The 26,839-nt window shown below is 43.0% G+C and overlaps 1 protein-coding gene across 3 annotated transcripts in view; it reads right to left on the reverse strand.

The window, feature by feature from the left end:
- Positions 1-26,839, reverse strand: part of HK3 (hexokinase 3) — a 158,446-nt gene that overhangs the window by 52,173 nt on the left and 79,434 nt on the right. Inside the window, exon 1 of one of the 3 annotated variants that reach the window (XM_040344404.1) lies at positions 6,255-6,369. The exons of 1 other annotated variant lie outside the window; for it this stretch is intronic. In XM_040344404.1, the coding sequence (XP_040200338.1) occupies positions 6,255-6,354 (100 nt within the window). In that variant the 5' untranslated portion in view covers positions 6,355-6,369. Of the gene's footprint in view, positions 1-6,254; positions 6,370-26,839 lie in introns of those variants that run through there. One more of the 3 variants, XM_040344405.1, reaches the window with a different exon arrangement.

Consider the following 26,839-nt stretch of genomic DNA (forward strand, 5'->3'; position numbering starts at 1 on the left):
CACAGCAGCCCATTCATTTGAATGGGCCGCCATGCCTGCGTTTCCTGCAAAGAAAAGCGCATGCCTCATGTAATAGGCTGCGCATACGGCACACCTATGTCCATCAAGCACTGAAATACAGCACTCTGTCCATTCTGCTGTGACTTATCTGCAGTTCCCGCACTGTCAAACTTGCTGCATTTTTAGACGTTTAGGTCACGCTTTTAAAAACAGCAAGAACTGCAGGTAAGTAGCATGGTGCAAAAGCAGAATGGATTTCAAGGCAACTGTATTTTTAAAATGCTGAATGCACCTTTTTTTCTGCAGGAAACAAAGGCATGGCAGCCCATTCAAATCAATGGGCTGCTGTGCCTGCACAAATGAGGGCCACCAAAACACATACATGTGAACCAGCCAGGCCCAAAAAAAGCTGGAGGGGGGGCCCAAAAAAAATGTTTGCCCAGGGCCCAAACCATATTAAAGACAGCCCTGCACACTATAAAAGTATTTCTTTCAATGCAGCCATTTGTAGTGCGATAGTGTTGTGGAGACAGATAGACAGTTTGTGTGCCATTTTGATTCTATTGTCAGTAAAGAATATCAGTTTAGTGTGCATCTAGGGATAGTTCAGTGTAAGTGTAGTGACCACCGAAAATTCATCTTTACCTTAGTGTGAATATGAGTGAGTGTAGTGAAAAAAAAAAAAAAAGAAGGGGGAGAAAATTGGATTGTATATAATTTCCTTTCCTGCGCAAAAGGTTATATTGTGTTATTTATAGGGGCTACACGTTGTGAAGGTGAAACCTTCGATATGCGATAAACGACGCACACTATGTACACAGCAACTATAAATGCAAAATCGTGAAGTCACTTACGCCCAGTGAAACGCAGGCACCCATCCCTACTTCAATTTTTACCATTTATTTTATTGAAATTGTTCCAAATGCTTATGTAGCACTAATTTTATACAATAATCCTACGCATTTCACTACGGGAGGTCGTCTTTCCTTTTATGCCTTGCTGATGATTGGACATCTGGATGTTTAACTTTCTTGCTCTGTCTACTAAATCGTTGCAGCAACTATTGAGAGACCATCCGCTGTGTGCGAATCCTGTAATGGGAGTCATGTAATTCTGGCGAGTAGGCTGTGTGACAGGTGTTGGTGGAGGAAGACCCATAATCACTTTTTGTTGCATAAGATGCCTTATCCACCATTGGAAGTCCTTTGATGGACGTTTAAGAACATTATACCTTTATATGATTTTTTTTGGACACTTTGTTCATTTCCATTCATAACCGCTAGAGATATCTGGTGGTAGTCACATATATGTGTTTGCACTTTAGAGTTAATATTCTATTAACATTTTACATGTTAATCCATGTCATTCACTGGAGACATCTAGTGGTTGTTCATGATTTAACATTTATAGTTTATGTGTACATAGGGTGTGCGGTTTATCACAAATTTTCACAGTGAGAGTGTAGTGACTGTTTAACACAGTATATTTTATTGCGTTACTGCAAGTTTAATGCCGTGTATTTTATTACGTTACTGCAACTGTGTTTACTAGAAAGAAAAAAAAAAAAAAGAAGGATTGCTGATTGGCATTCTCAATTCCTTGGCTGTGTTCAAACGCTAAATCAAGAAGTGGAAAATGAGGGGTTCTGTTAAAACCAAAACCACGGTCAGGTAGACCAACTAAAATTTCAGCCACAACCGCCAGGAAAATTGTCTGGGGTGCAAAGAAAACCCCCCAAATAACTTCAGGTGAAATACAGGACTCTCTGAAAAACATGTGGTGTGGCAGTTTCAAGATGCGCAACATTTGCATTCATCAGCCAGGAAGCTGCACATGGGACATACCGGTATTTGGACATTCCAACATGACAATGATCCAAAACACAAGGCCAAGTCGACCTGTCATTGGCTACAGCAGAATAAAATAAAGGTTCTGGAGTGGCCATCTCAGTTTTCTGACCTCAATATCCTTGAGCCACTCTGAGGAGATCTCAAACGTGCAGCTCATGCAAGACAGACCAATAATTTACAGGAACTGGAGGCTTTTTGCCAAGAAGAATGGGCAGCTTTATCATCTAAGATAAAGAGCCTCATCCACAAATACCACAAAAGACTTTAAGCTGTCATTGATGTTAAAGGGAGCAATACACGGTATTAAGAACTGAGGTATGTGAAATTTTGATCAGGGTCATTTGACTAGTTTCTGTTACCATTATGATTTAAAAAGAGTAAACACATTTGATTGATAATGGCTCCCCCCCCCCCCCCCCCCGCTGCTCTTCCCGGGCCTCCCGCCCCACCGGGAGACCCGATCCGGCACTTCCGCCGGCTAGAGTGAGACTGGAAGGAAGCTGGAAAAAAAAAAAAAAACGATCCCTCCATAAAGAGTACCTGTCACCATCTATTACTGTCACAAGGGATGTTTACATTCCTTATGACAGCAATAAAGTTGATCAAATTTTTTTTTTTTTTAAATTGATGTAAAAGTAAAAAAAAAAAAAAAAAAAAAAATACAATAAATAAGGAAAAAGAAAAAAGTCACGCCCGCATATGTAAACGGTGTTTAAATCACACATGTAAGCGATTTATTGCTCTCGCTCTGACATTCTAGCACTAGACCTCCTCTGTAACTCTAACTTGGTGACCGTGGTACGCAATTTCAAAGCATGACATGTTAGGTAGCCATTTACTCGCTGGAACATCATCTTTCACATTATACAAAAACAAATTTTGGCTAACTTTACCGTTTAGTTCACAAAAATGTATTTATTTTTCCCTCAAAAAATTGCCTCCCCAAAAAATTTGAGCACCAGTTACCACTGGCTAGGAGAATGCAGTGGGGCAGAGCTACAAGAAATCAAATGCCTTCACTAGAATGTGAAAGGCAATGAAAGCTAGCCCATGTGCCATGTTAGGTACACAATTGGCTGACTGATCACAGGAAAATAGTGCATGCTTCAAATCAGTTGCATCAAGATCACCACAACATTTTTTCTTTTTAAGCTCATCGACTTAAATCGGAGGAAGAAACACAAATATAGTAAATTCATGTGATTTAATGCAATTTTTGGTTTGGGGCCTTAAAGAACACAAGGCAGCGGTACCAGCCTAAACATTTCCACTTCTCTTGGGAAAAAAACTTTAAAATACCTTTTCAGTTATATGCTTTACACAAGCACGTCTCTTGCATTATGACCACATATTGCGGGCCCCATTGTCCTTCAGAAAAGATTGTTGAATGGCACTAAAAAATCTTTATAAAGACACTGAGACCATAAACCGCAAGATGACAATAACAGCCTACACTGTAAAGCACACTATACAACAGGAAAAAAAATGAAAAGTTTGTAGTCATGCATATGTGAACTTGTGCTACAAACCATGTCCAGCGTGTGCCCAGCCTAAAGTGTAACGAAAGACAATTTTGAATAGAGTAAGGGAGGGTTTTTTACCAAAAATATGTAGAATACATATTGGCCTAAACTCATGAAGACATTTATTTTTGTTGTACAGGTTTCCTGTTTAGGCCTCATACACACTGGACGTTAAAATAACGTTATAAAAATGTCAGTAGTTTTGAGTTTTTAAATGTTTTTGCAATAGCGATTAACAGTTTTTAGCTTATTATTTATTTTCAATGGATCAAAAACGTCCAAAAACGCTGCTGAGCAGTGTTTAATCAGCTGAAAAACATCTCTCAGAACCCACTATTTTTTTTTTTGTTTGTTTGTTTGTTTTTTTACTGCTCAAAAATGCCACTGCCCCAAACTGCTGATAACAGCCTATGTGTGCATGGACACATAGGATAACATGATGGAGAGATTATTGACTGTAGGAAAAAAAAAATGTCTACTGCCTAAGGCTGCATTCACACTATAGCGTACTGAATCGCGGCGTTTTGTCCCGCGAATTGCGGAGGCAAATAGTGGCGTTTTGTACCGCGATTCGCGGCGACAAAACGCCACGATTGTGAATGCAGCCTGTGACCCCCTCTATGGAGATGGTTCACATCTCCTAGCCGAACGCCGAAAGACGCCTGAAAAAAAGGTCCGGGACCTTTTTTCAGGCGGCAGGCGTCCGGCGTTCGGCGTGGAGATGTGAACCATCTCCATAGAGGGCAATGCTAAAGCATCCCTCTGGCGTGTCGGGGCAGCAGCGGCATTCACACTACAGGCGTATATACACCTAGGTGTGAACGGGGCCTAAAACAGCTGCTGTAAAAACGTCCAGTGTGCATGAGGCTTTAGAGTTACAGAGAATGTCCAGCACTAGAATTAATGCTCTCGCTCTAACGTTCTCGGCAATACCTGACATGTAGGGATGAGCTCCGGCGTGTTCGCACAGTCCACGTGCAGAGCCCCCCAGGAAGTCGGCACGGCGCTGCGCTAATCACAGGCAAGGAGACATTGTCCAGATGCTCGGGTGCAGAGATCGGGAAATGTCTCCCTGCCTGTGGTTAGCACAGCGCCTGTCCCGACTTCCTGGGGGGCTCTGCACGCAGACTGTGCGAACACATCGGAGCTCATCCCTACTTACATGTTTGGTGCGAACACCATTTACATATGCATTTGATTCTGCACGCGAACACAGGGTGCTTAAAAAAAAAAAATCTGAGATTTGTGAGTGAATGAACAAACTACAAGTCCCATATGCCACCACAGTACATAGACTTCAATGGAGCACACATGCAGAGATTACTACATTCACAGTCCACTGACACATCATCCAGCTTTGTAAATGAAATTTTGCACCTTGGTACGTACGATCATAGAGCTAAATAATAATAAAAAAAAAAAAGTTTGGGCCAGATTCACAGTAGAAATACGCTGGCGTATCTCAGTGGTGTAGTGAGTAGCACTTTCGCCTAGCAGCAAAAAGGTTCGCTGGTTCGAATCCCAACCACGACACCATCTGCCTGGAGTTTGCATGTTCTCCCTGTGTCTGCGTGGGTTTCCTCCGGGTACTCCGGTTTCCTCCCACACTCCAAAGACATGCTGGTAGGTAAATTGGATCTCGTCCAAATTGGCCCAGTATATATGTATATATGTGTGTATGACTGCGTGTCATGATCCTACGGGGTAAAAATGACCGCACCAGCCAAGCAGATACTGGCTGGAAAAAGCGCCCAGAGGCGATTCAGTTCGCATGCGTTGCGCTATACAAGTCATTCATTCATTCATTCATTGATACTCCGGCGTATTTTCAAATTTGCTGCGTCGTATCTTTAGTTTGAATTCTCAAACCAAGATACGACGGCTTTAGGCTTCGATCCGACAGGCGTACGGCTTCGTACGCTTTCGGATCGTAGGTGTAATACTTCGGCGCCCGCTGGGTGGAGTTTGCGTAGTTTTCCACGTCGGGTATGCTAATTAGCTGTTTACGGCGATCCACGAAGCTACGCGCGTTCCTCGCATTCTCTTACGTCTTCGCTAGTCGGCTTTTCCCGGCGTAAAGTTACACTGCTATTTCATGGCTTATATTTAGACTGCCCATGTTAAAGTATGGCCGTCGTTCCCGGCGTCGAATTTTATTTTTTTTTTTTTTTTTTTTGCGCAAGTCGTCCGTGAATAGGAATGGACGTAACACACGTCGCCGTTCAAAAAGATTACGTCATTTCGCGCAAAGCATGGCGGGAAATTTCAAAACGGAGCATGCGCAGTACGTTCGGCGCGGGAACGCGCCTAATTTCAATAATACACGCCCCATTTGAATTAGGCGGGCTTGCGCCGGACGCATTTACGGTACGCCGCCGCAAGTTTACATGCTTTGTGAATCAAGCGCTTGCGCTTAAAACTTGCGGCGGTGTAACGTAAATGGGATACGTTAGACCACCGCAAATGTACCTGAATCTGGCCCTTTGTGTATTGCACCCACAATCCACAGATCACAGTTGCAATGCTTTGCAGGCTCATTTGCAATATATATATAATTTTATTTTATTTTTTTGCAAATATAGTCACATTGATTATTGTTTTTTCAAATGGTGAGCATGGCCTTTAAAAGCATAATCTATGTCAAACACAATATGCATTTCTACTAAGAATCAATCATATAGTGGCACAAAAGCACAATCTACCGTGCAACAAAAGAGGAAATAACTAAGCAATATCTTGCCAAACTTCCTGAAAAGGTCCAGTAAATGCTGAGTAATGTATGGAGGTTACAGATAGTTCACTACAAAACATTCAGACTGCAGTTATTCTAGGAATTAATATGCACAGAACTAAGAGACATAACACAAAACTACAAACACACCACTCACAGAACCAATAGGGGGCAGGTTACATTTTTCACCCCACAGGATGTTTACCCTTATGTAATTACTGCATGTGATCAAGCTGATTTTTAACCCCATGCTTGCTAAATGTCCTAAATCAATTCTATAATCATGTAGGAATCTCTATTCTGGAAATCTACTAGAGTGCTGAAGGAGTACGGCAGCAAAATAAGGCTGGGTTCACACTAGCATGCGGTGCTGTGCGTCTCTGTTTTCCGTTTCAGGTGCAAATCAGGTCCGAATTTTTGCCTGAATTCAGACCTGAAACAGAGCTAAAGATACAGAGGACCCTTTTTCAGTGAGGACCACAGCCGCCCCGGAGGTGTATGAACCGGAGTTCTGAAGATATGCGACCACCGTCGAAAAGTTCCCGCGAATGCGCAAAATGGAACAGCACGCCAGCTGATTTCCCCATCAGCTGGAGTGACGTCACCATAGCGCAGAGCCATTTTACCAGCACAATGCTATGCAGACAGCGGAGGGTCACTGTTTTTTTTTTTCAGATTGTGCCTCGCTGTTGTGTCGCCGGTTTACAGCAAGGCACAATCTGACATCTACAGTGTACCTCTGCTCTTTGCATAGCTTTCAATTGGTATCGTCTGTCGAAAAAAAGCCTCCTAAGATGTGGTTGTCACTTCAGCTGATCGGGAAATCAAAGTTTCCCACCTGGACATTAATTCATTTTAGTGGCCCAGAATAAAATATTATTCTGGCCAATTAAATAAATTAACGCCCAGGCGCTTGATGTGCTTAAACGCATTACATGAGTTTACAAGGGATTTTTCTGCCATAAGGACCCCTTCACACTGGTGCGTTTTTTCCTGCGTTTTTGCCGCGTTTTTGCGGTAAAATATCGCTATTAAAACGCCCATAAAACGCTCCCCATGCCCCCTCCATTGAAATGACTGAAAAAACGGTGTAAAAACGCGGTAAAAACGGAGCGTTAAAATTGCGGTAAAACACCCTGATTATACTGCGTTTTTAACTCGTTTTTAATTCATTTCAATGGAGAGGGGCATGGGGAGCGTTTTAATAGCGCTATTTTTACCGCGAAAACGCGGCAAAAATGCACCAGTGTGAAAGGGCCCTAACTCTGCTGCCAGGTATACACTATAGAGGGATATGCTTTGTTCATATTTCAGGTGTAAGGTTTACCACCACTTTAAAGATTCTTGTGTGGCAGTATAAATAGGCATGTCTTCATTTTTAAGCTTCACAAATTAAGATTTTTTTTTTTTACCTTCCTTGAGTCAGTCAATCCTCCTCCATTTGTGATTCACATGCTCCCTTTCACAGAAACTGCAAAAAGTAGAAGGATTTCAGCAGCTCAGTCAGTTCTGCCAACCCGGAAAGCAGTGGGCAGCCGTAGGTGCGGCCAGCTGCTAATTGACAGTCACTTTTTCCTTTGTTTCATCTGGTGATCCTACCAGTAACATACTTCCTGTCTTAGGTCGTCAGCATTCTGGATAAAGTAGTAAAGCAGACACCTTTGGACAGTAACATTGTCAGCTTGGGGAGAGGGTAGTGTTAGGCCAGGTACACACTAGAAGAAAATCAGCCAAACGATTGGCTGGCTTTCTTTTATGTTTCACAGCAAGTCGGAAACAAGGATAGAAATAATGTAGCAAAATTCTCGTACAACATAGGCTTTTTTTTGTTATTTATTGTGCAGTTTTTTCGCATCTGATATTTCTCGAACGAAAATTGTACAAAAACTGTACACGTTAAACAAAAATAATTTGTTCTGTTCCTGTACGAGAAAAATTTGGGAGTTTTTTTTTTTTACGGAAATCTTTGTTCGGAAGGTCGTCAGAAAATTGTACGATCGTTCCTTGGACAAAAACGTTTGCCAGATTTTCTTATAGTGTATACAAGCCATTAGACTATCAGATTTAGATGAACTTGACAAAAAATTTGAAGCTGAACTCCAGCTAACATACATATTCTTCTACATATTTTTGGTAAAAAAAAATATCGCAATAAGCGTTTATTGATTGGTTTGCGCATAATTTATAGCGTCTACCAAATAGGGGATAGTTTATTTCATTTTTATTTATAATTTTTTTTCCCCTGGTAATGGCGGCGATCAGCGATTTTTATCGTGACTGCGACATGATGGTGGACACATCGGACACTTTTGACACTATTTTGGGACCATTGTCATTTTTACAGCGAACAGTGCTATAAAAATGCACTGTTACTGTAAAAATGACACTGGCAATGAAGGGGTTAACCAGGAGGGCGCGCTGTAGGGGTAGAGTTGCCACCTCATCCCTTTAAAACAGAACACATATGAATTACACAGGTTCTGAGGCTAATTTAATGCAAATAAGGCACCAAGTGAGTTTAATTACCTCCTTAATCAGCCACAGAACCTGTGTAATTAATATGTGTTCTGTTTTAAAGGGATGAGTTGGCAACCCTATGTAGGGGTTAAGTGTGCCCTAAGGGAGTGATTCTTACTGTGGGGGGGCATGGCTGTGCGTGTGACATCACTGATCATCGTTCCCTATGACAGGGAACAGACGATCAGTGACAGGCTCACTAGGAAGCACGGGGATCGGTTTGGTTACACTAACCTCTCCTCGTTCTTCCTCTCTGTGACCCGATCGGGGAACACCGGCAGTGATCGGGTCCACTGTTCCCGCAGGGATGGTCACGGAGAAGAGGACCAGGTCGCGAGGGGAACCATCGGCGCGGCGCTCGCAACCCACGGCTGCCATTTTGTTGACGTATATCGTCATCGTGCGGCGGTCCTCAAGCGGTTAAAGAAGTTGTAAAGTCTCAAGATTTTTCACCTTAATACCTTTTGTGGTACAACTGCCCCCCCCCCCAGAGCCCCCCTTTTACTTACCTGAACCAGATCTTTCCATCAACAAAAACGAGCCCAGCAGCTCCAGCCGCTGTCTCAGATCCTCATTACATCGATTGCTAGCAGCTGGAGCCATTGGTGACACGGGAGGGGGGGCAGGGCCAAGTCCTGCTGTCTGTGTCAATGGATGCAGCAGCAGAACTCGGGAGTGCATCCGCATGAGTGCCCCCAGGGAAAGCCCCCAGAAGAGAAGGTTTGTGCAAAACCCTTGCACAGGGGAGGTAAGTATGTTTGTTATTTGAAAGAAAAAAACTTTACGATCACAATAACTGCTACTTGGACAGCTTGGTCTGCTAAACGAATTTGCCATGTATGCAATATACCAGACTTACTGGCTGGATCACCAGGTGAAAAATAAAGGACAAAAAAATTATGCAGCCACCACATCGAAGAATTAGGTAGCCATTTTCTAGAATGCAGTACTATCACTGACAGCAGAAACGTTCAACCTTTTCTAAGAAATGTATAATGTTTTGTTTTTCTTTTGACCAAAACTTTTATTTTCTCCAATATGGGTAGGAAATGTAATGCAAAAGTTGAGTTCATTTTTCCAGTGTGTTATATAAAAAAAGTTTAAATGACGGTTGACTTCAGGACTTTATGATTGCATGGCTGAGCACAGGCGCAAAGGAAGAGAGATGAGAGGAAATGATACATTTTCCAAGAGTACAAACTACAGGATACCGTTACAATATTGTTGCACAGTTGACCACACAGCACAGCTGATGCTAAATGGCAGATCTACCAAGAGAGATGTTATTTGTCGTCACCTGTCAACCTTTCTAATGTTTAAAAAAAGAAAAGTCCTACCAAAGAATGCATGGCGGCTGGTATTAATTTTATAAAGTCTGCCTGAAGGATTCAGGTGTTCTCATCTCTAGAGGGCTTCTCTGGCCTTGAATACAAGCCTCTGTTTCTGACTTTCTCACTCCTGTTTGTGTAAATGTCCAGTATAGCAACAGAAACTTTCATCTTTGTACGTGTTCCACAGTGATCATCATCTTCATGTGGCCTCTTTCAGGAGATGCTAGGCACACCAGTGGGACCAACTGATCTTTGAATTGTAGGTGTAGAGATCCTGGAAGAACCAGCTTTTCATACACAGGCTCATGACAGAGTTAACAAGAATGGCCTGGAGGCTCCCCCACTTTACAGAAAGGAACTGCGGCATTTGAAAAACGAAAGTTATTTATTACATTTCCACAAAATACAAAAAAATATATAATTAAAGTAAGACAGACAAGACTCCTGCAGGAATGGTACTCTCACAACAATCCCGTAGGACAACGAATTGAATAAAGATGATTAGGTCTTCATTAAATGAACCAGCTGGTAGTAACAATGTTGAAGAGTTCATGCATGAGACCCCTGATCAGGCAACTTGAAGAGTTCTGATGCTAGCTATCCACACAAATAGGCCCGGACTGGCCATAGGGCATACCAGGCATATGCCCGGTGGGCCACGGTGGCCCGCTGGCCGCCGGGCCGTATGTCAAGTCTCCGCCAGTGCACTCTCAGCTGCGAGTCAGAGCCGCACTCGAGTAACACCCATCGGCACATCAGGGGGCCGGGACCCGCAACGATCCCCTGTAATGTAGGGGAGGTTCTGTATTGTAGGGGGGTCTGTATTGTAGTGGGGTCTGTATTGTAGGGGGGTCTGTAATGTAGGGAGGTCTGTATTGTAGGGGGGTCTGTAATGTAGGGGGGTTCTGTATTGTAGGGGGGTTCTGTATTGTAGGGCGGTCTGTATTGTAGGGGGTCTGTAATGTAGGGGGGGTCTGTATTGTAGAGGGGGTCTGTATTGTAGAAGGGGTCTGTATTGTAGAGGGGGTCTGTAATGTAGGGGGGTCTGTACTGTAGGGAGGGGGTCTGTAGTGTAGGGAGGGGGTCTGCACTGTAGGGAGGGGGTCTGTATTGTAGGGAGGAGGTCTGTGTAACATGCAGGGGGTCCAGAACTGTTAGGGGGTGTCTGTGTAACAAACTGTGGGGGCTGTGTAATATAAAGGGGTCCAGAGGTGCAAGGTGCTGTGTAATGTAAAGAGGCCCAGAGGTGCAGGGTGCTGTGTAATGTAAAGTGGCCCAGAAGTGCAGGGTACTGTGTAATGTAAAAGGGTCCAGAGGTGTAGTGCTATGTAATGTAAAGGGGTCCAGGGAAGGAGTCAGGTAATATGGGGAGGGCTTGTCTGGTGGATAGGCTGTCAATGCCCTCACAGCAAGCAGCTTGATGGCGTAATGCTTACGAGTTTCACTCGTTATCAAGCTTCTTCAGAGCATGCGCAGACGTCCATTACGTGTCTTTAAGTAGCGCCGGTGCTCACCCAACAATTGGAAACACTGCTTATTTACGTGGACGTCAGCGGTTAGTTACACAGCCATTCACATACTAACTAAGTACTATAGAAGAGGGCAATCCTAGAGAGCAAGCGCACCACTACGGAACTTCGGTAAACAGAAAAAAGAATAAAAGAAATATATGAGAAAATCAATCAAAATGTAAAAATAGGAATATGAGGAAAATTTAAGAAAAAAGGAAAAAAGAAAAGGGGGTAAAGAGGGGAAGGGGGTTCCTTAAAAAGGAAAGGACAGGATAAAGATATTAATAAATATAAATAAATAAACATGAAAATAAATGTAAAGAAGAACTCTACGCAACACAGAGGGCCTACTCCAAGGTATTACTTACTTTGAATAATGTAAAGAATTTAGAATGTAGAGAATCTTATGGAAAACGGGTGCGCATACCTACGCATTAAAGATGCGTTTTTTTTTTTCACTGGACCGGCGGTGGGGCCGGTGTCCTGATTGATGATAAATCTAAATAAAGGACTTGTCAAAAACTTGTGTTGTGTCTTTACTCACATTTTACACTATTTTCGTAAATGAGTAGTACCCAATTCTCATTCACATGGGGAGCAGGATCTGGGAGCCCCCAGGGTTGTGTGGAAGAGACCCCTGTCCCCATTAACATGGGGACAAGGTGCTTTGGGGTGGGGAGGCAAGAGCACCCCCCTGCACCAAAGCACCCCCCATTTGAGGGCATGTGGCTTGGTATGGTTCAGGAGCTGGGGGGGGGGGGGCTTTCTCGTCCCCCCTCCCTTTCCTGGCCTGTTGGGCTGCATGTTCGGATAAGGGTCTGGTTTATATTTTGGCAGGGAACACCTTTTTTTTTGGCATGGGGTTCCCCTTAAAATCCATGCCAGACCTGAAGGGCCTGGTATGGATTGGGGGGGATGAAATAGTAAAAAAATCAGCGCAATATACAGGTAAAACAGAATCAGCAGCTATGCACTAGGATTCAATTTATAAATTCCTTAAGAGTCAATGTAAAGTAGATAGTGCAGCGCTAGAGGAAAAGTCCAAATAAAGATCATCCAGGTGATTCTCTTATAAGTGACTGACAATATGAGGCATGCAGGTGATATAGCGTGGGTTAGCAGGAGACCTCCACCAATAGTAACAATGGCCGCTCACCTCACTGATAATAAAAAATCGCTTTCCCATAAGGGTCAATCCCAGGCATGTAACAGCATAATCCAAGCAGGAAAGGAATACATCTCAGGTAATATCAGCATGGATGGCAGATCTCAAGTAATATCAACATGGATAGCAGCCATGGAATCCGATGTAAGAAAAACAAAACATAGTGTTTCTCCGCAATAACCAATATAACATTTAATAGTGAAAATACACTTACATAAAAAGCACTATATCCAGTGCTAGGAATCAAATGCAAACAAAAACGCACACAGCATGGTCCGATAGATGGCAGCGGGTGACGTCACGTACTTCCCTACCGAACGTTGCGTCCCAAGGGCGGGATTGGGGGGGAGCCCATGCAGTTTTTTCTCAAAATGTTTCCATTACGGCATTCTTTTGTTTAAATTTCAGCTCTCAGTGGGGCAGCTGGATTCCCGGCATGCTCCCTAACAGCCAGCTATTCCTCACAAAGAATTTGAAGCAGTTGATCACTTTTCAAGAAAATTTATAAACAAAATGAAACTAAACTAAATTCTGAAACGAAATAAACAAAACTAAATTAGTTTAGTCTTTATCATTAGGCCGGGTTCACACCACCGCTGCATGCGGCATACAGCAGGGGTCCGGTGCGTGCTGGTTCACCGGTTCAGGTCTGATTCCAGCCCGAATTTGGGCTGTAATCGAACCTGAAAAGCCCCAAAAAAGGCACGTGTTTTTTCGGCACACCGCACCGGACCCGCTGAGGAGATATGTGAACCGGCTCCATAGAGAGCCAGTCACATTCTCCTGCTATGCAAATTGAATGCGGAGAAATGCGCAATCCACAAAACAAAATAGGCAAAAGTAAATTTTAGAGAAATTTATGACACAAAAATATTAACTATTCTGAAGCTTGTACAGTTGCGCCAACAGATAAAATATTTAGAATACCCTTATCTTTCCTGTATAGTATGCTGATATATGTTATATTTAGCATTGTATGAGAGTAAGCCTTAATAATTATAGTGTCTGAAAGAGGGAATATTCTTATGCCTGTTTAAACAAGATTCACCTTTTATTCCTGTCTGTTCAGTAAAGTTGCTATGGGCAACAAGAGCAGTTGTCAATTGGTCATACAGACACCAGAAGACTGAATGTGGCTTCAATAACGTATGCACAGTCAAACAGTGCTAGATTGAGTAAAAGTAGCTACCCTGCCATATAAATTACTGCAGTCTGCACTTAAGTACCTGACCTAATTTTACCAAGCACAGTAGGACAGTGAATGCAACATGTTATTGACTGACTGATGATTTATTTTACTGGATTGTTAAAACAGGGCTGCACAAGGCTCAGTAGACCTCAGAAGCTCTCAAGGGACCAAAGAAAATCTCTGACACACCAATCTTTCTAACATCTGCTAGGACACAAGTCTAATGCCCCGTACACACTATCTGAAAATTGGACGACAGATCGTCCGTTTTTTTTTTTTTTGCATGCTAGTCGTATATCAAACCTGAAGAGATTACTAAAGTATCGAAAATTCTCATACAACAGAATAAAAAACAAGAAGATATGTCATGTGTTGTAGTGTATTTGTATTGTATTTTCGGACGTCAACTGTACTGATAAAACGAAAATCGAACGATCTGGTATCGTACGAGAAAAATGTTCACGTCTGTCCGATCGGATAATATCGGATGAACTGTCCTGATTGGCTCTCGAAAGCTCTGTACTGACGATCAGATTATCGTACGATCGCTTCAAAAGGCAGTATTTTTTGTCCGATTTTCTGATCGTGTGTACCAGGCATGAGCCTGCTCAGAAACAATGTCATTTTTGAACCAAAGAGGAATAAAAAAATGATAGAAACTCAGAAATGCTGCTACAATTTTTTTATATATTAACAGATCTAGATGCCATTTCTTCTGACCTAAGATTATATAGAATTTCTACAGAGTTTAATAAAAACTGGCTATGATCAGCGAAGGAAAGTATAGTAGTATATACAGTAAGTCCAAAAAACATTAAAAAATCTGTTTGGCTAACAGTGCCTGCCAGGTGGAACATGGCTCGTCAATTTCACTACAACATTCAATTTCACACCTGTTTAACTAAAAGGTGTTGTACCATCTGTTGGACATTTCTTGACTGACAGGTGAGATTTTTTATTTTTTTTGCACAAGTAGGACATTTTTTTAAGTTGCAGACAGAATAAGACATTTTTAAAGCCCCGTCAGTTTTTTTATATACTATCTGTGTCCTTTTGAATGATCTCCCATCTGTCCTGCAGACACAGCAGGAAATGAGAGGAAATTTCTCTATAAGGAGGGGAAGTCCTCTCTTATACAGTTGTCACAGAACAAGTATCCCTATCCCTGGACCAAGCCGAGAGAGAGGATTCAGTGAATCTTCCCTCCATCGCCATTTAAACACTTTCACCCCCCCCCCCCCGGTGACTGGCGACTATGGCTAATCGGCGATACTCTGCAGGAACTATTTGGGGTCTGAGACGATTCGCCACATTTCTTACCAGCCGTCACCAAAAAGGCCTTAAAAATAGAGCAACTTTTGAGAGTATCGATCGATGATCGACTATCAAAAATTTCAGCCATTCACCCCAGTTTAAGCACATATCATGTGCTTTGATCAACACAAGATCGGCAGTAAAACACAGATTAGAAATCCATGATTTCATACTACAATACGACTTAGACTGCCTCTGTATTACAGAAAGCTGGCTCTCAGACGACTGCAACACCATTCTCGGAGAACTGGTGCCAGAAAACTATCGTATTATAACGGAAAACAGAATAGGGCAAAGAGGAGGAGGCCTGGCGGTGATCCACAAGATTCACCTTGCAATCACTAAGCCAGTCCTTCAAAATCCTCTTCCATTCATGGAAACCCTTACTCTTCAACTGCAAACAAACCCCCAGGAGACTGTCCACATTCTTCTCTGCTATAGGCCACCCGGGCCAAAATCATCACAGCTTCTACCATCATTGACTGAGTTTATCTCCACTTATACCCTTAACAGCAAACACCTTTTGCTGCTCGGGGACTTCAATCTCTGGGCCAACTCCTCACAGGATCCCGTTGCCGACGCCTGTATTGATCACCTGGAAGGATTAGGGCTACAGCAACTTATATGCGGGCCCACACATGCTTCAGGTCACACACTCGACCTAATTTTCAGACAAAATCTGAAAATAAGCGTTTTGGAAAATGAACCATTGCCATGGACAGATCACTATGCAATTAAATTCATAATTTCCAAAATTCCCCCATTGATAAAAACACCCAAGCCGGTGACAATACACTGGACTAGATCTCAGAAGAAGCTCCATTCGGAACTCTTCAAATCTACCTTGGGAAATAAAATAAAAACAATCCATCCACATCAAACAGCCTCGGATACACTGGATGCCATAAATGCAGCCCTATTACAGTCAGCCGACTTAGTAGCACCGAAACGCAAAGCCTGCACCCAGAAAAAAAAGTCCGGCTGGTTCAACAACCAGCTGTCGCTACTGAAGCAAGAGCACAGAAGGGCAGAAGCCGCCTGGAAAAGAAGCGCTTCAGAGGAAAACCTCATCATCTACAAGGCAATAACAAGAAAATACCATAAAGAAATCTTCAAAGCCAAGAAACATCATTTTTCTATGGCTATCAACAGCGCCCTAAACCGCCCCCGCGAACTCTTCAAGATGGTCACCCAGACCATGAATCCATTCATGCAATGAATTATCGGATTTCTTCATCAACAAAATTGAGAGAATCCGGAAAAGCATTCGGCAAAACAATACCCCCCTCAACCCCCCCTCAATCAACCACATAACACCCAGAGAAACTTTCTACAATCAACAGAGTTCACTCTGCAACCCATCTCCATCGATGCCACAAAAAATATCATCGGTACTTTGCGAAACAGCACAGCGCCCAATGATATCATCCCCACTAAACTGCTGAAGGAATGTGCCGACATCCTGGCACCACCTATCACGCAGCTTATAAACCAGTAATTTAAGGAAGGCATAGTGCCCTCCCTGCTGAAAGAGGGCACAATCCAGCCCATCTTGAAAAAACCTACCCTGGACCCCAGGGATCCAACTCACTGCGGTCCCATAACAGGCCTAAACGTTCTCTCCAAGATAATGGAGAAAGTAGTGGTACAACAGCTGCAACAGCATCTAGATACCCATAATCTACTTGATCCATTTCAATCAGGTTTCCATCCCGGACACGGGACGGAAACAGCATTACTCAAAATATGGGACGACGCTAATGAGGCCGCAGACGAAGGAGAATCTTGTCTCCTGGTTCTGCTGGACTTAAGCGCAGCCTTTGACACGGTAGACCAAGAACTGTTACTGACGCAGCTGGCTGAGGTAGCCAGAGTCGCAGAAGGTGATTTACCATGGTTTTCCTCCTTTCTGGAAAACCGATCACAAACAGTGAAACTGGGACCTTTCACGTCTGAAAAACGCACGGTATCGTGTGGAGTCCCCCAAGGATCCCCCCTGTCACCGGTGCTTTTCAACATCTATCTTTGCCCTCTATTTGAAATCATCAGTAGCCAAGAACTACTCTATCACTCATATGCAGACGGCATGCAACTGTATTTTCGCATCTGCAACAAAAAGGATCATCATCTCAGTTTAGAGCAGTGTTTCTCAATTCCAGTCCTCGGGCCCCCCCAACAGGTCAGGTTTTCAGGATTTCCCTCAGATGAAAAGGCTGTGGTGATTACTAAGGCAGTGAAACTGATCAAATCACCTGTGCAAAATAATGGAAATCCTGAAAACCTGACCTGTTGGGGGGGCCTGAGGACTGGAATTGAGAAACACTGGTTTAGAGAAATGTCTCTCTTTGATAGAAAACTGGATGAGTAAGAGTTATCTTAAACTCAACAGTTCCAAAACAGAACTTCTCATGTTTCACGCCAGTCGTAAGAGTCAACTGGCAACAACCTGGACACCTCCGCCCATTCTGGGCCAAATCATCACCCCTAGCTCCAAAGTCAAAAGTCTTGGGGTCATCTTCGACACCTACATGACAATGGATGCACAAATATGGTCAGTAGTCAGCGGATCTCACCATCTGTTGTGCCTACTACGCAGACTTATTCCATTTATCCCCAAAGAAGACGTAGCAGTCGTGGTAGGAACAATTGTGAACTCCAGACTGGACTATGCAAATGCCCTTTATCTCGGACTCCCAAAGTACCAAATCTCTCGTCTGCAAGTCGTTCAGAATACGGCCGCCAGACTTGTGACTGGGAAAAAAACATGGGAATCAATCTCACCTTCGTTGAGAACCCTTCACTGGTTGCCAGTAAAGGACAGAATTGCTTTTAAAGTACTCTGTCTGACCCATAAGTGCATCCATAGGAAGGCTCCGCAATATCTTTGCGACAAGATAGAACCCCACAATTCCAATTGCGTTCTTAAATTCCACCGACCAAAATCTGGTCAAGGTACCCAAAGCCAGATACAAGTCCAAAGGAGAAAGAAGGTTTGCTTTCCAAGGTCCCAGACTATGGAACGCTTTACCAACCAGCATTCGGTTGGAGGAAAACCACCTGACCTTCAGAACACAGATTAAAACTCTGCTCTTTTGATGTCAAGAGACAGGAACAACAAGCGCCCAGAGGCGATTTAGTTCGCATGTGCCGCGCTATATAAGTTTTTCATTCATTCATTCATTCAAAGATTAACCCTCACCTCATTTTACAAAAAAATCTTGGACTTTCAATCACATTTTGTGCAGGTGACAATGGTCACCAAGACAAAGAGAGACGGAATCTTTCCAACGGGGAGTAGAAAATGCTATTCATTCAAGAGTAAGAAATGTAGCTGTTGCCTTATACAATATTAAATATACTGGGCCAGATCCACAGACGAAGTACGCCGGCGTATCTACTGATACGCCGGCGTACTTTCAAATTTCCTGCGTCGTATCTTTAGTTTGAATCCTCAAACCAAGATACGACGGCATTTGGGTAAGATCCGACAGGCGTACGGCTTCGTACGCCTTCAGATCTTAGATGCAATACTTCGGCGCCCGCTGGGTGGAGTTCGCGTAGTTTTCCGCGTCGGGTATGCAAATTAGCGAATTACGACGATCCACGAACGTACGCGTGGCCGTCGCATTTTCTAATGTCGTCTGTAGTCGGCTTTTTCCGGCGTATAGTTAAAGCTGGTATTTTGCGGCGTATAGATAGACTTGCCATGTTAAGTATGGCCGTCGTTCCTGCGTCGAAATTTGGATTTTTTTTTTGCGTAAGTCGTCCGTGAATAGGGATGGACGTAACTCACGTCTAAGTTCAAAAAATGACGTCATTGCGACGTCATTTCGCGCAAAGCAGGGCGGGAAATTTCTGGACGACGCATGCGCGGTTCATTCGGCGCGGGGACGCGCTTCATTTAAATGAAACCCGCCAAATTTGAAATCCGCCGCCAGAAATACACTACGCCGCCGCAACTTACGGCGCAAACTTGCTGAAGATTCGAATATAAGCCAGGTAAGGTACGGCGACGTAGTGTATCTCTGATACGCTGTGCCGATCGAAATGTATGTGGATCTGGCCCACTGTTTATACACACTAAATATAATGGTATTCATAAGCAAAACCCATACAAAGGTTTAAAAAAAAAAATTGTAAACTAAAAATTTTAATGGTCCACATTTTCTTTTCAATTTAAATCATGCACTTCTTTTGAACCCAAATACAACTATTCTTTTCTTATCTACAACTGTCCATTTACAATCAAAGTAATTAGCCTGTTTAAAGCAAACTTGAAGTTGATATAAGACCCCTTGCACACTGGACTATTTAACTGCCATGCATCCCTCCCCACATTTTAGTGCCCCCAGGAGAACCAGGTGCGACGTCCAACTTTGCCACCTGCAGCCAGTCAAAGTCTATGACAGGCTACCACTGGAAGCGGCTGAATGCTGTACCTTTAGGGCCTTATACGTTCAAGGACAAACCCCCAGAATGCAGGTCTTTTATGTTCCAGGCATTCATCCTTGAAGGCAGAGCATTTAGATAACTCAAGTGTGCAAGGGGCCTAAAAGTACCCAATCCATTACTGTAAATACAGTACATAGCAGGCAGGTACAGGTACCTGCACTTGAGGTCTTTTGTCTAACTCACCACTATATATAATAAACTATGGGTGCTCTGGTATGCTCAAATTGATTTACCTTCCTGTGTGGAGAGAATGTCCCCACCCCCTAGCTTCATTGGCCAATGAGACTGCTCACCATTGTGATGGGTCAATACTGAAAGTTAGGGGCAGAAGAAGCAGAGCAAACTCAAATCCCATAAAGTTGGGAACTGATAATCAGACATTTGCAATGTGAAGTCGTTCATGTACTTTATTTATTCTTCAAGTTCCCTTTAGATCCTTAAATGTAATCCTTCCAACATAATGCTGGAGTCCACATTATAATTTAAAAGATTTTTTTTCAAAATATTCACTGGCATGAAGAAAAAGTGATGATTCTGATATGGTAAGTGATTAAATGTTTGCTTACTGTCTAACTTACTGTATAACGTGATGTGGATCTGCCGTTCCACCACATTCCAAAGGTGCTCTATTGGATTGAGATCTGGTGACTGTGGAGGCCATTGGAGTACAGTGATCTCATTCAAGAAACCAGTTTGAGATGATTTGAGCTTTGTGACATGGTGCATTATCCTGCCGTAAGTAGCCATCCGAAGATGGGTACACTGTTGTCATAAAGGGATGGACATGGTCAGCAACAATACTCATGTAGGCCGTGGCATTTAAATTAGGGTTGTCCCGATACCACTTTTTTAGGACCGAGTACAAGTACCGATACTTTTTTTCAAGTAGTCGCCGATACCGAATACCGATACTTTTTTTAAATGTGTCCCCAAATGCAGCCATGTCCCCCCCATATGCAGCCATGTCCCCCACATATGCAGCCATGTCCCTCTAGCCATGTCCTTCACATATGCAGCCATGTCCCTCACATATGCAGCCATGTCCCTCTAGCCATGTCCCTCACATATGCAGCCATGTCCCTCTAGCCATGTCCCTCTAGCCATGTCCCTCACATATGCAGCAATGTCCCTCTAGCCATGTCCCTCACATATGCAGCAATGTCCCTCTAGCCATGTCCCTCACATATGCAGCCATGTCCCTCTAGCCATGTCCCTCACATATGCAGCCATGTCCCTCACATATGCAGCAATGTCCCTCTAGCCATGTCCCTCACATATGCAGCAATGTCCCTCTAGCCATGTCCCTCGATGCGGCGGCGCGATGCGGCGGCAGCGGCGGGGGGGGAAAGGGGGGGGAAAGTATTCTATTTAGGTATCGGGGGTATTTGCACGAGTACGAGTACTCCCGCAAATACTCGGTATCGGTCCCGATACCAATACTGGTATCGGTATCTGGACAACCCTAATTTAAATGATACTCAATTGGTACTAAGGCATCCAAAGTGTACCAAGAAAATATCCCTCACACCATTATACCACTACTACCAGCCTGAACCGTTGATAATGGGCAGGATGGATTCATGCTTTCATTGCACCAAATTCTGACCCTACCATCTAAATGTTGCAGCTGAAATCGAGACTCATCAGACGAGGCAACGTTTTTCCAATCTTCTATTATTCAATTTTGGTGAGCCTGTGCGAATTGTAGCCTCAGTTTTCTGTTCTTAGCTGACAGGAGTGGCACCCGGTGTGGTCTTCTGCTACTGTAGTAGGTTCGATCATAGTTGTGCATTCAGAGATGGTATTCTGCATACCTTGGTTGTAATGAGTGGTTATTTGAGTTACTGTTACCTTTCTATCATCACTAACCAGTCTGCCCATTCTCCTCTGACCTCTGACATCAACAAGGCATTTTTGTCCACACAACTGCTGCTCACTGGATATGTTCTCTTTTTCTGACCATTCTCTGTAAATCACACACAGAGTGGTACAGGTTTTGCTCAAGAATATCCTTGTATTTAGCACCATACATCTTTCCCTCAACCCTGACCAGTTTCCCAGTCCCGACTGCTGAAAAATATCCCCACAGCATGATGCTGCCACCACCATGTTTTACTGTGGGGATGGTGTTCTTTGAGTGATGTGTTGGGTTTGTGCTAGACATAGCATTTTCTTTGATGGCCAAAAAGTTAAATTTTTGTCTCATCAGACCAGAGCACCTTCCTCCATACATTTTGGGAGTCTCCCACATGCCTTTTCACAAACTCAAAATGTGCCAATTTGTTTTTTTGCTAAAAGTAATGGCTTTCTTCTGGGCACTTTGCCATAAAGCCCAACTCTATGGAGCGTACGGCTTATTGTTGTCCTATATACAGATACTCCAGTTTCTGCTGTGGAACTCTGCAGCTCCTCCAGGGCTACCTTAGGTCTCTGTGCTGCCTCTCTGATTAATGCCCTCTTTTGCCTTTTGTTTTCGTGTGCGGCAGTCTCTTGGCAGGTTTGCTGTTGTGCCATGTTCTTTCCATTTGGTTATGATAGATTTAATGGTGCTCCTAGGGATCATCAAAGATTTGGATATTTTTTTTTTATAACCTAACTCTGAGGCCCGGTACACACGAGCAAACATGTACGATGAAAGCGGTCCGTCGGACCGTTTTCACCGTACATGCCTGCCAGAGGGCTTCTGTACGATGGTTGTACTAACCATCGTACAGAAATCCGCGCGTAAACACTACGCGGGGCGTGTCTGCGTCGTCGCCGCGACAATGACGCGGCGACGTGGGCGGGCCTGGCATTTAAAGGCTTCCACGCATGCGTCAAAGTCATTCGACGCATGCGAGGGACGTCGGGGCGCTCGGACATGTACGGTAGGTCTGTACTGACGACCGTACATGTCCGAGCGGGCAGGATTCCAGCGGACGGTTTTAAAACACGTCCAGGAATATTTGTCTGCTGGGAAAAGGCAAATGTTTGCTGGAATTCGGCCCGCTCGCGCCTACACACGACCGAACATGTATGCTGAAACTGGCCCGCGGACCAGTTTCAGCATACATGTTTGGTCGTGTGTACGGGGCCTGACTTGTACTTCTCAACAACATTGTCCCTTACTTGTTTGGAGAGTTCCTTGGTCTTCATTGCAGTGTTAGGCCAGTGGTGCCTCTTGCTTAGGTGTTGCAGCCTCTGGGGCCTTTCAAAAGGGTGGACACCATTTCATTAATCATGTGACTTCTGAAGGTAATTGGTTGCACCAGAGCTGTTTATGGGCTTTATAACAAAGGTGGTGAATACATACGCACATGCCAATTATCAGCTTTTTATTTCTGAAAAATAGTTTTATGTATATATTTTTCTAATTTTACTTCACCAACTTAGACTATTGTGTTCTGATCCATCACATGTAATTCAGATTAAAAAAACATTGAACTAAAGACTGTAATGTAACAAAATAGGTAAAAAGCCAAGGGGGGTGAATACTTTTGCAAGGCACTGTACATACCCTTTCTGCAGGCAATCCAACCCGATCCCACGCTAAGCTGTCAGCCGCAGCTTCTCTGTGGAGGCGAGTGCAGAAGACATGTCTGACAACGGAAGCCCCATAGTAAGTCTAGGTTGCTTTTATATATATTGGCATTGACCCCATCCTATAGGTATACATGATATAGTCATTTACATAATTTTTAGGATTTACAAAAAAGGTTAAGTTTTAGTTAAGTGGCCCTTTAGTGCATAGGGAAGCACACCATCATTTAGTTCTAGTCTAAGTCTATGGGTGACATCACTTCCAATTAATTTCACAGCCGTTGTCGGCTGTGTCCTCTGCAGAGCTTCCGCTGCTGGAGATCGAGTCAGATCGGCTTCAGAAAAGGTATGTATATTATTTTTTTCTTTAAAGGGCTAGATAGGATAGTGTTAGAATGTGCATGTCTGTACATACAGGGATTTTAGTTTTAGAATGCACTTCCCTTTTAAGCAGTATTAGACACAAAAACAAAAATGTAATACATGGTAGCTTATCAATCTTTAAATATGGTGGCTGCATCTCCATTCTTTTTTTTTTACTTTTCTCTTGGAGAAGGCACTATTAAGCCTTGTACACACGATCAGTCCATCCGATGAGAACGGTCTGAAGGACCTTTGTCATAGGTTAACCGATGAAGCTGACTGATGGTCCGTCGCGCTTACACACCATTGGTTAAAAAACGATCGCGTCAGAATGCGGTGACGTAAAACACGACGATGTGCTGAAAAAAAACGAAGTTCAATGCGTCGACTTGATTCTGAGCATGCGTGGATTTTTAACCGATGGTTGTGCCTACTAACGATCGGTTTTGACCTATCGGTTAGGAATCCATCGGTAAAATTTAAAGCAAGTTGGCTTTTTTTAACCAATGGATAAATAACCTATGGGGCCCACACACGATCCATTTTGACCGATGAAAACGGTCCATCAGACCATTGTCCTCTGGTTAACCTATTGTGTGTACGAGGCCTAAGATTCCAGAGATGTGTCACATGTTCCACTCTTAGTAAAACTATTTTTTCACTGATTTCACAGCCCTCTATGCCCTTCAATCACTAGGCTCATGTCCTGCTAGATTGGTTAACAGAAAATAACAAAAAATGAAAAGCCTAACGAAAACACTGCAGTCCATGGAGACAAGTGGGTCACCTTCAAGGCAGCCAATAGCATTTGAGTGGGAGGGAAGTGCTCTTAGAGCAAATTAAATGCAACCAGTTCATTCTACGATTATCTCGCTTTCATTTTATTTTAGCAAACTATTCCAGGCATCATACTGGCAGTTATTTTCTGATAAAATTACTAGCTAAAAAAGAAAGAGCAGAAAATGTTCTAGTTGTACATTTATCTTGTCACAATACTTTTAAAATTCAAGAAAACAAAGCACTAATCGATGCAACGTTAAAATAAAAAAGTTGCAAAAATCATAAATTGTATTTTATATATTCTTGGTGTTTTGTATTCACACTGGTTGCTATATGTGTTTGTCATCTGATTCATTATGTGTTTATAATATATTCATTTTGTATCACAGGAAATCTGCCAAGGGGGGCCAGGATAGCCTCTTAAACATTCCTCGCTACTTTGTGACCAGCTTCTTTTTGTAGGGCTGTGTTTAAAATAAATGAGGCTTAGCAATCCTTATTGGCAATATTTTTTGCTTGCTGTTTTGCTAATCAAACACATAAAGTAGATCTGTCTGCTCATCCTGAGCCAAGTCATAACTATACAGCTCCATATATGTTTATTGCCAGATCTGAAAAATTGAGCCGTTCAATGCTATAGCTAACTTGTACATTGCAAACAGGACAGTATAAGCAACCAAAGGAAAAGCTTTTCTGGTCCCAGGTCTCTAGTCTTGGTGGGTCCTGCATATAATGGCTGATTCATTTACACGTCATTCGTAAGAGATTTTAAGCAATATTAGCTTGTTGGGAAGTCAGCATTTCCTCCAATTTCAGACAAACACAGCTATAGCCTTGGTTCTCTCAATGACCTAGCTTAGCAATTTCATTAACCTACAGCAAATGACTTTGGTAGTATGACCTGACCAAGGCATTATCTTAAAAACATCTTACTGTTTTCGTGTTACAGTTATTAACCTCCAAGGATCCTTGAATATCTTTATCTTGGGCACTTCTGGCAAGCCAGTGTTCAGTACATTTCAGCCTTTGCCCCAAATTCACTTTATACTCAAGAAAACAGCTTAGCTTTCATCCTAGAGAATTTGAAGCATCTGGTATGCTATATCACACCTGCAGCATGAGGATTGTCAGTATATTAACATTTTTTATTATCAATTACCTCTTAATTATATCGTTAAATAAAACATATAAACCATAGATTACAAACACTTTTCACTTGAAAACAAAATCATGATTTTTACTAGGTAGAAAAAGAATTGCGCAAACAAGCGTGAGATACAACAGCTGCCAATGCTTGTGGTTGACATCCTGATGACAGCATACGCCCATTGGCTAATACTAACACGAAAAGCAGTTAAAGTAGTAGTAGTAAAGGTTTTCTTTTTTTTATGCCATTTATCTCCCTTTGTGGAGCTTTCCCTTCATGTCTTGTCCCATAGTCAAAGCAATAAGTAAGAGAGAAATCCCTCCAAAATCAGGAAATCCCCAGTTGTTACCAAAGTCAACAGAAGTAGAGACCCTATTTGAATATTTCCCCTCTACTTCTGTTTTAGTGACAACCCAAAATATGGGATTTTCTTTTACTTTCACACTTGGTGATAATGGCAAACAGGACAACCACAGGGGATGAATCTCCCCAATCGGTTTAGTAACGTTTGCCTTTAGTTATACTTTAAAACCTTGTACACATGGTCAGATTATTGGACACATTTTCATCAGTTTTTTGTTGGATGCTAGTCTCAATTCAAAAGTGAAGAGGGTACTTACCATCAGAAAATTTTCCGACGACAGAATTCAATGCCAGAAGTGACGTAATGTGTTGAATTGTTTTGTATGTATTCTTTCATTTCTGAGCATGCCTAGTCTTGCTCTTCAGATTTTTTATTTTTTTTTGTCAGAAAACCATACTAATGAAAAGAAAATTGGACGTTGTGGTCACATCAGACAAAAATTTTCAAGCCTTCACATCCAGTTTTTGTCTGACAAAAATTCGTAATCGGCTGTCAAAAGCAGCATACTAACGATCAGAAAATCGGAAGATCGTTCATCGGACAAAATTTTACTTCAGACCCCATACACACTATTAGATTTTCTGCTGATTTTTGTCTTCAGATTTACCAAAACCATATAATATGAGGTCAAACCTTAAGAGTTTTAATCTGTATGCAATAAGGCAGGAAAATCTAATACTCCTGCTTTGCATTCCCATCACTGTGTTCATCCTTTGGAGCTCCCAGAAATTCCTAGTATTTCCAGGTATGGTACAGCATATGATCCTCACCCATTACTGCAATGGTGAAGAGGTTAGGGCCATGGGCGTAGGAACCGGGGGGGATGGGGGGGACCCATCCCCCCCAGGAAATAATGCGGGGGGGACAGGTATAGTAAAATCCCCCCCAGGTTAGGATAGGGAGATCGTCCCCGGATCGCAGGCAGGGGCCGCCAAGTCCAACTGCGGTCACTGCTTTTCCCCCCCTTCAGTGCTGATGTAGTGCCGATCCAGCCCCGACCACTCCCCTCCCCTCCCGAGCAGCGCACAGCTGATTTCACACAGACACGCATAGCTGTGCTGGCCGCTCTGCTGAATGAGAGAA

Source organism: Rana temporaria, chromosome 3, assembly GCF_905171775.1.
Source record: "Rana temporaria chromosome 3, aRanTem1.1, whole genome shotgun sequence".
Lineage (NCBI taxonomy): Eukaryota > Metazoa > Chordata > Amphibia > Anura > Ranidae > Rana > Rana temporaria.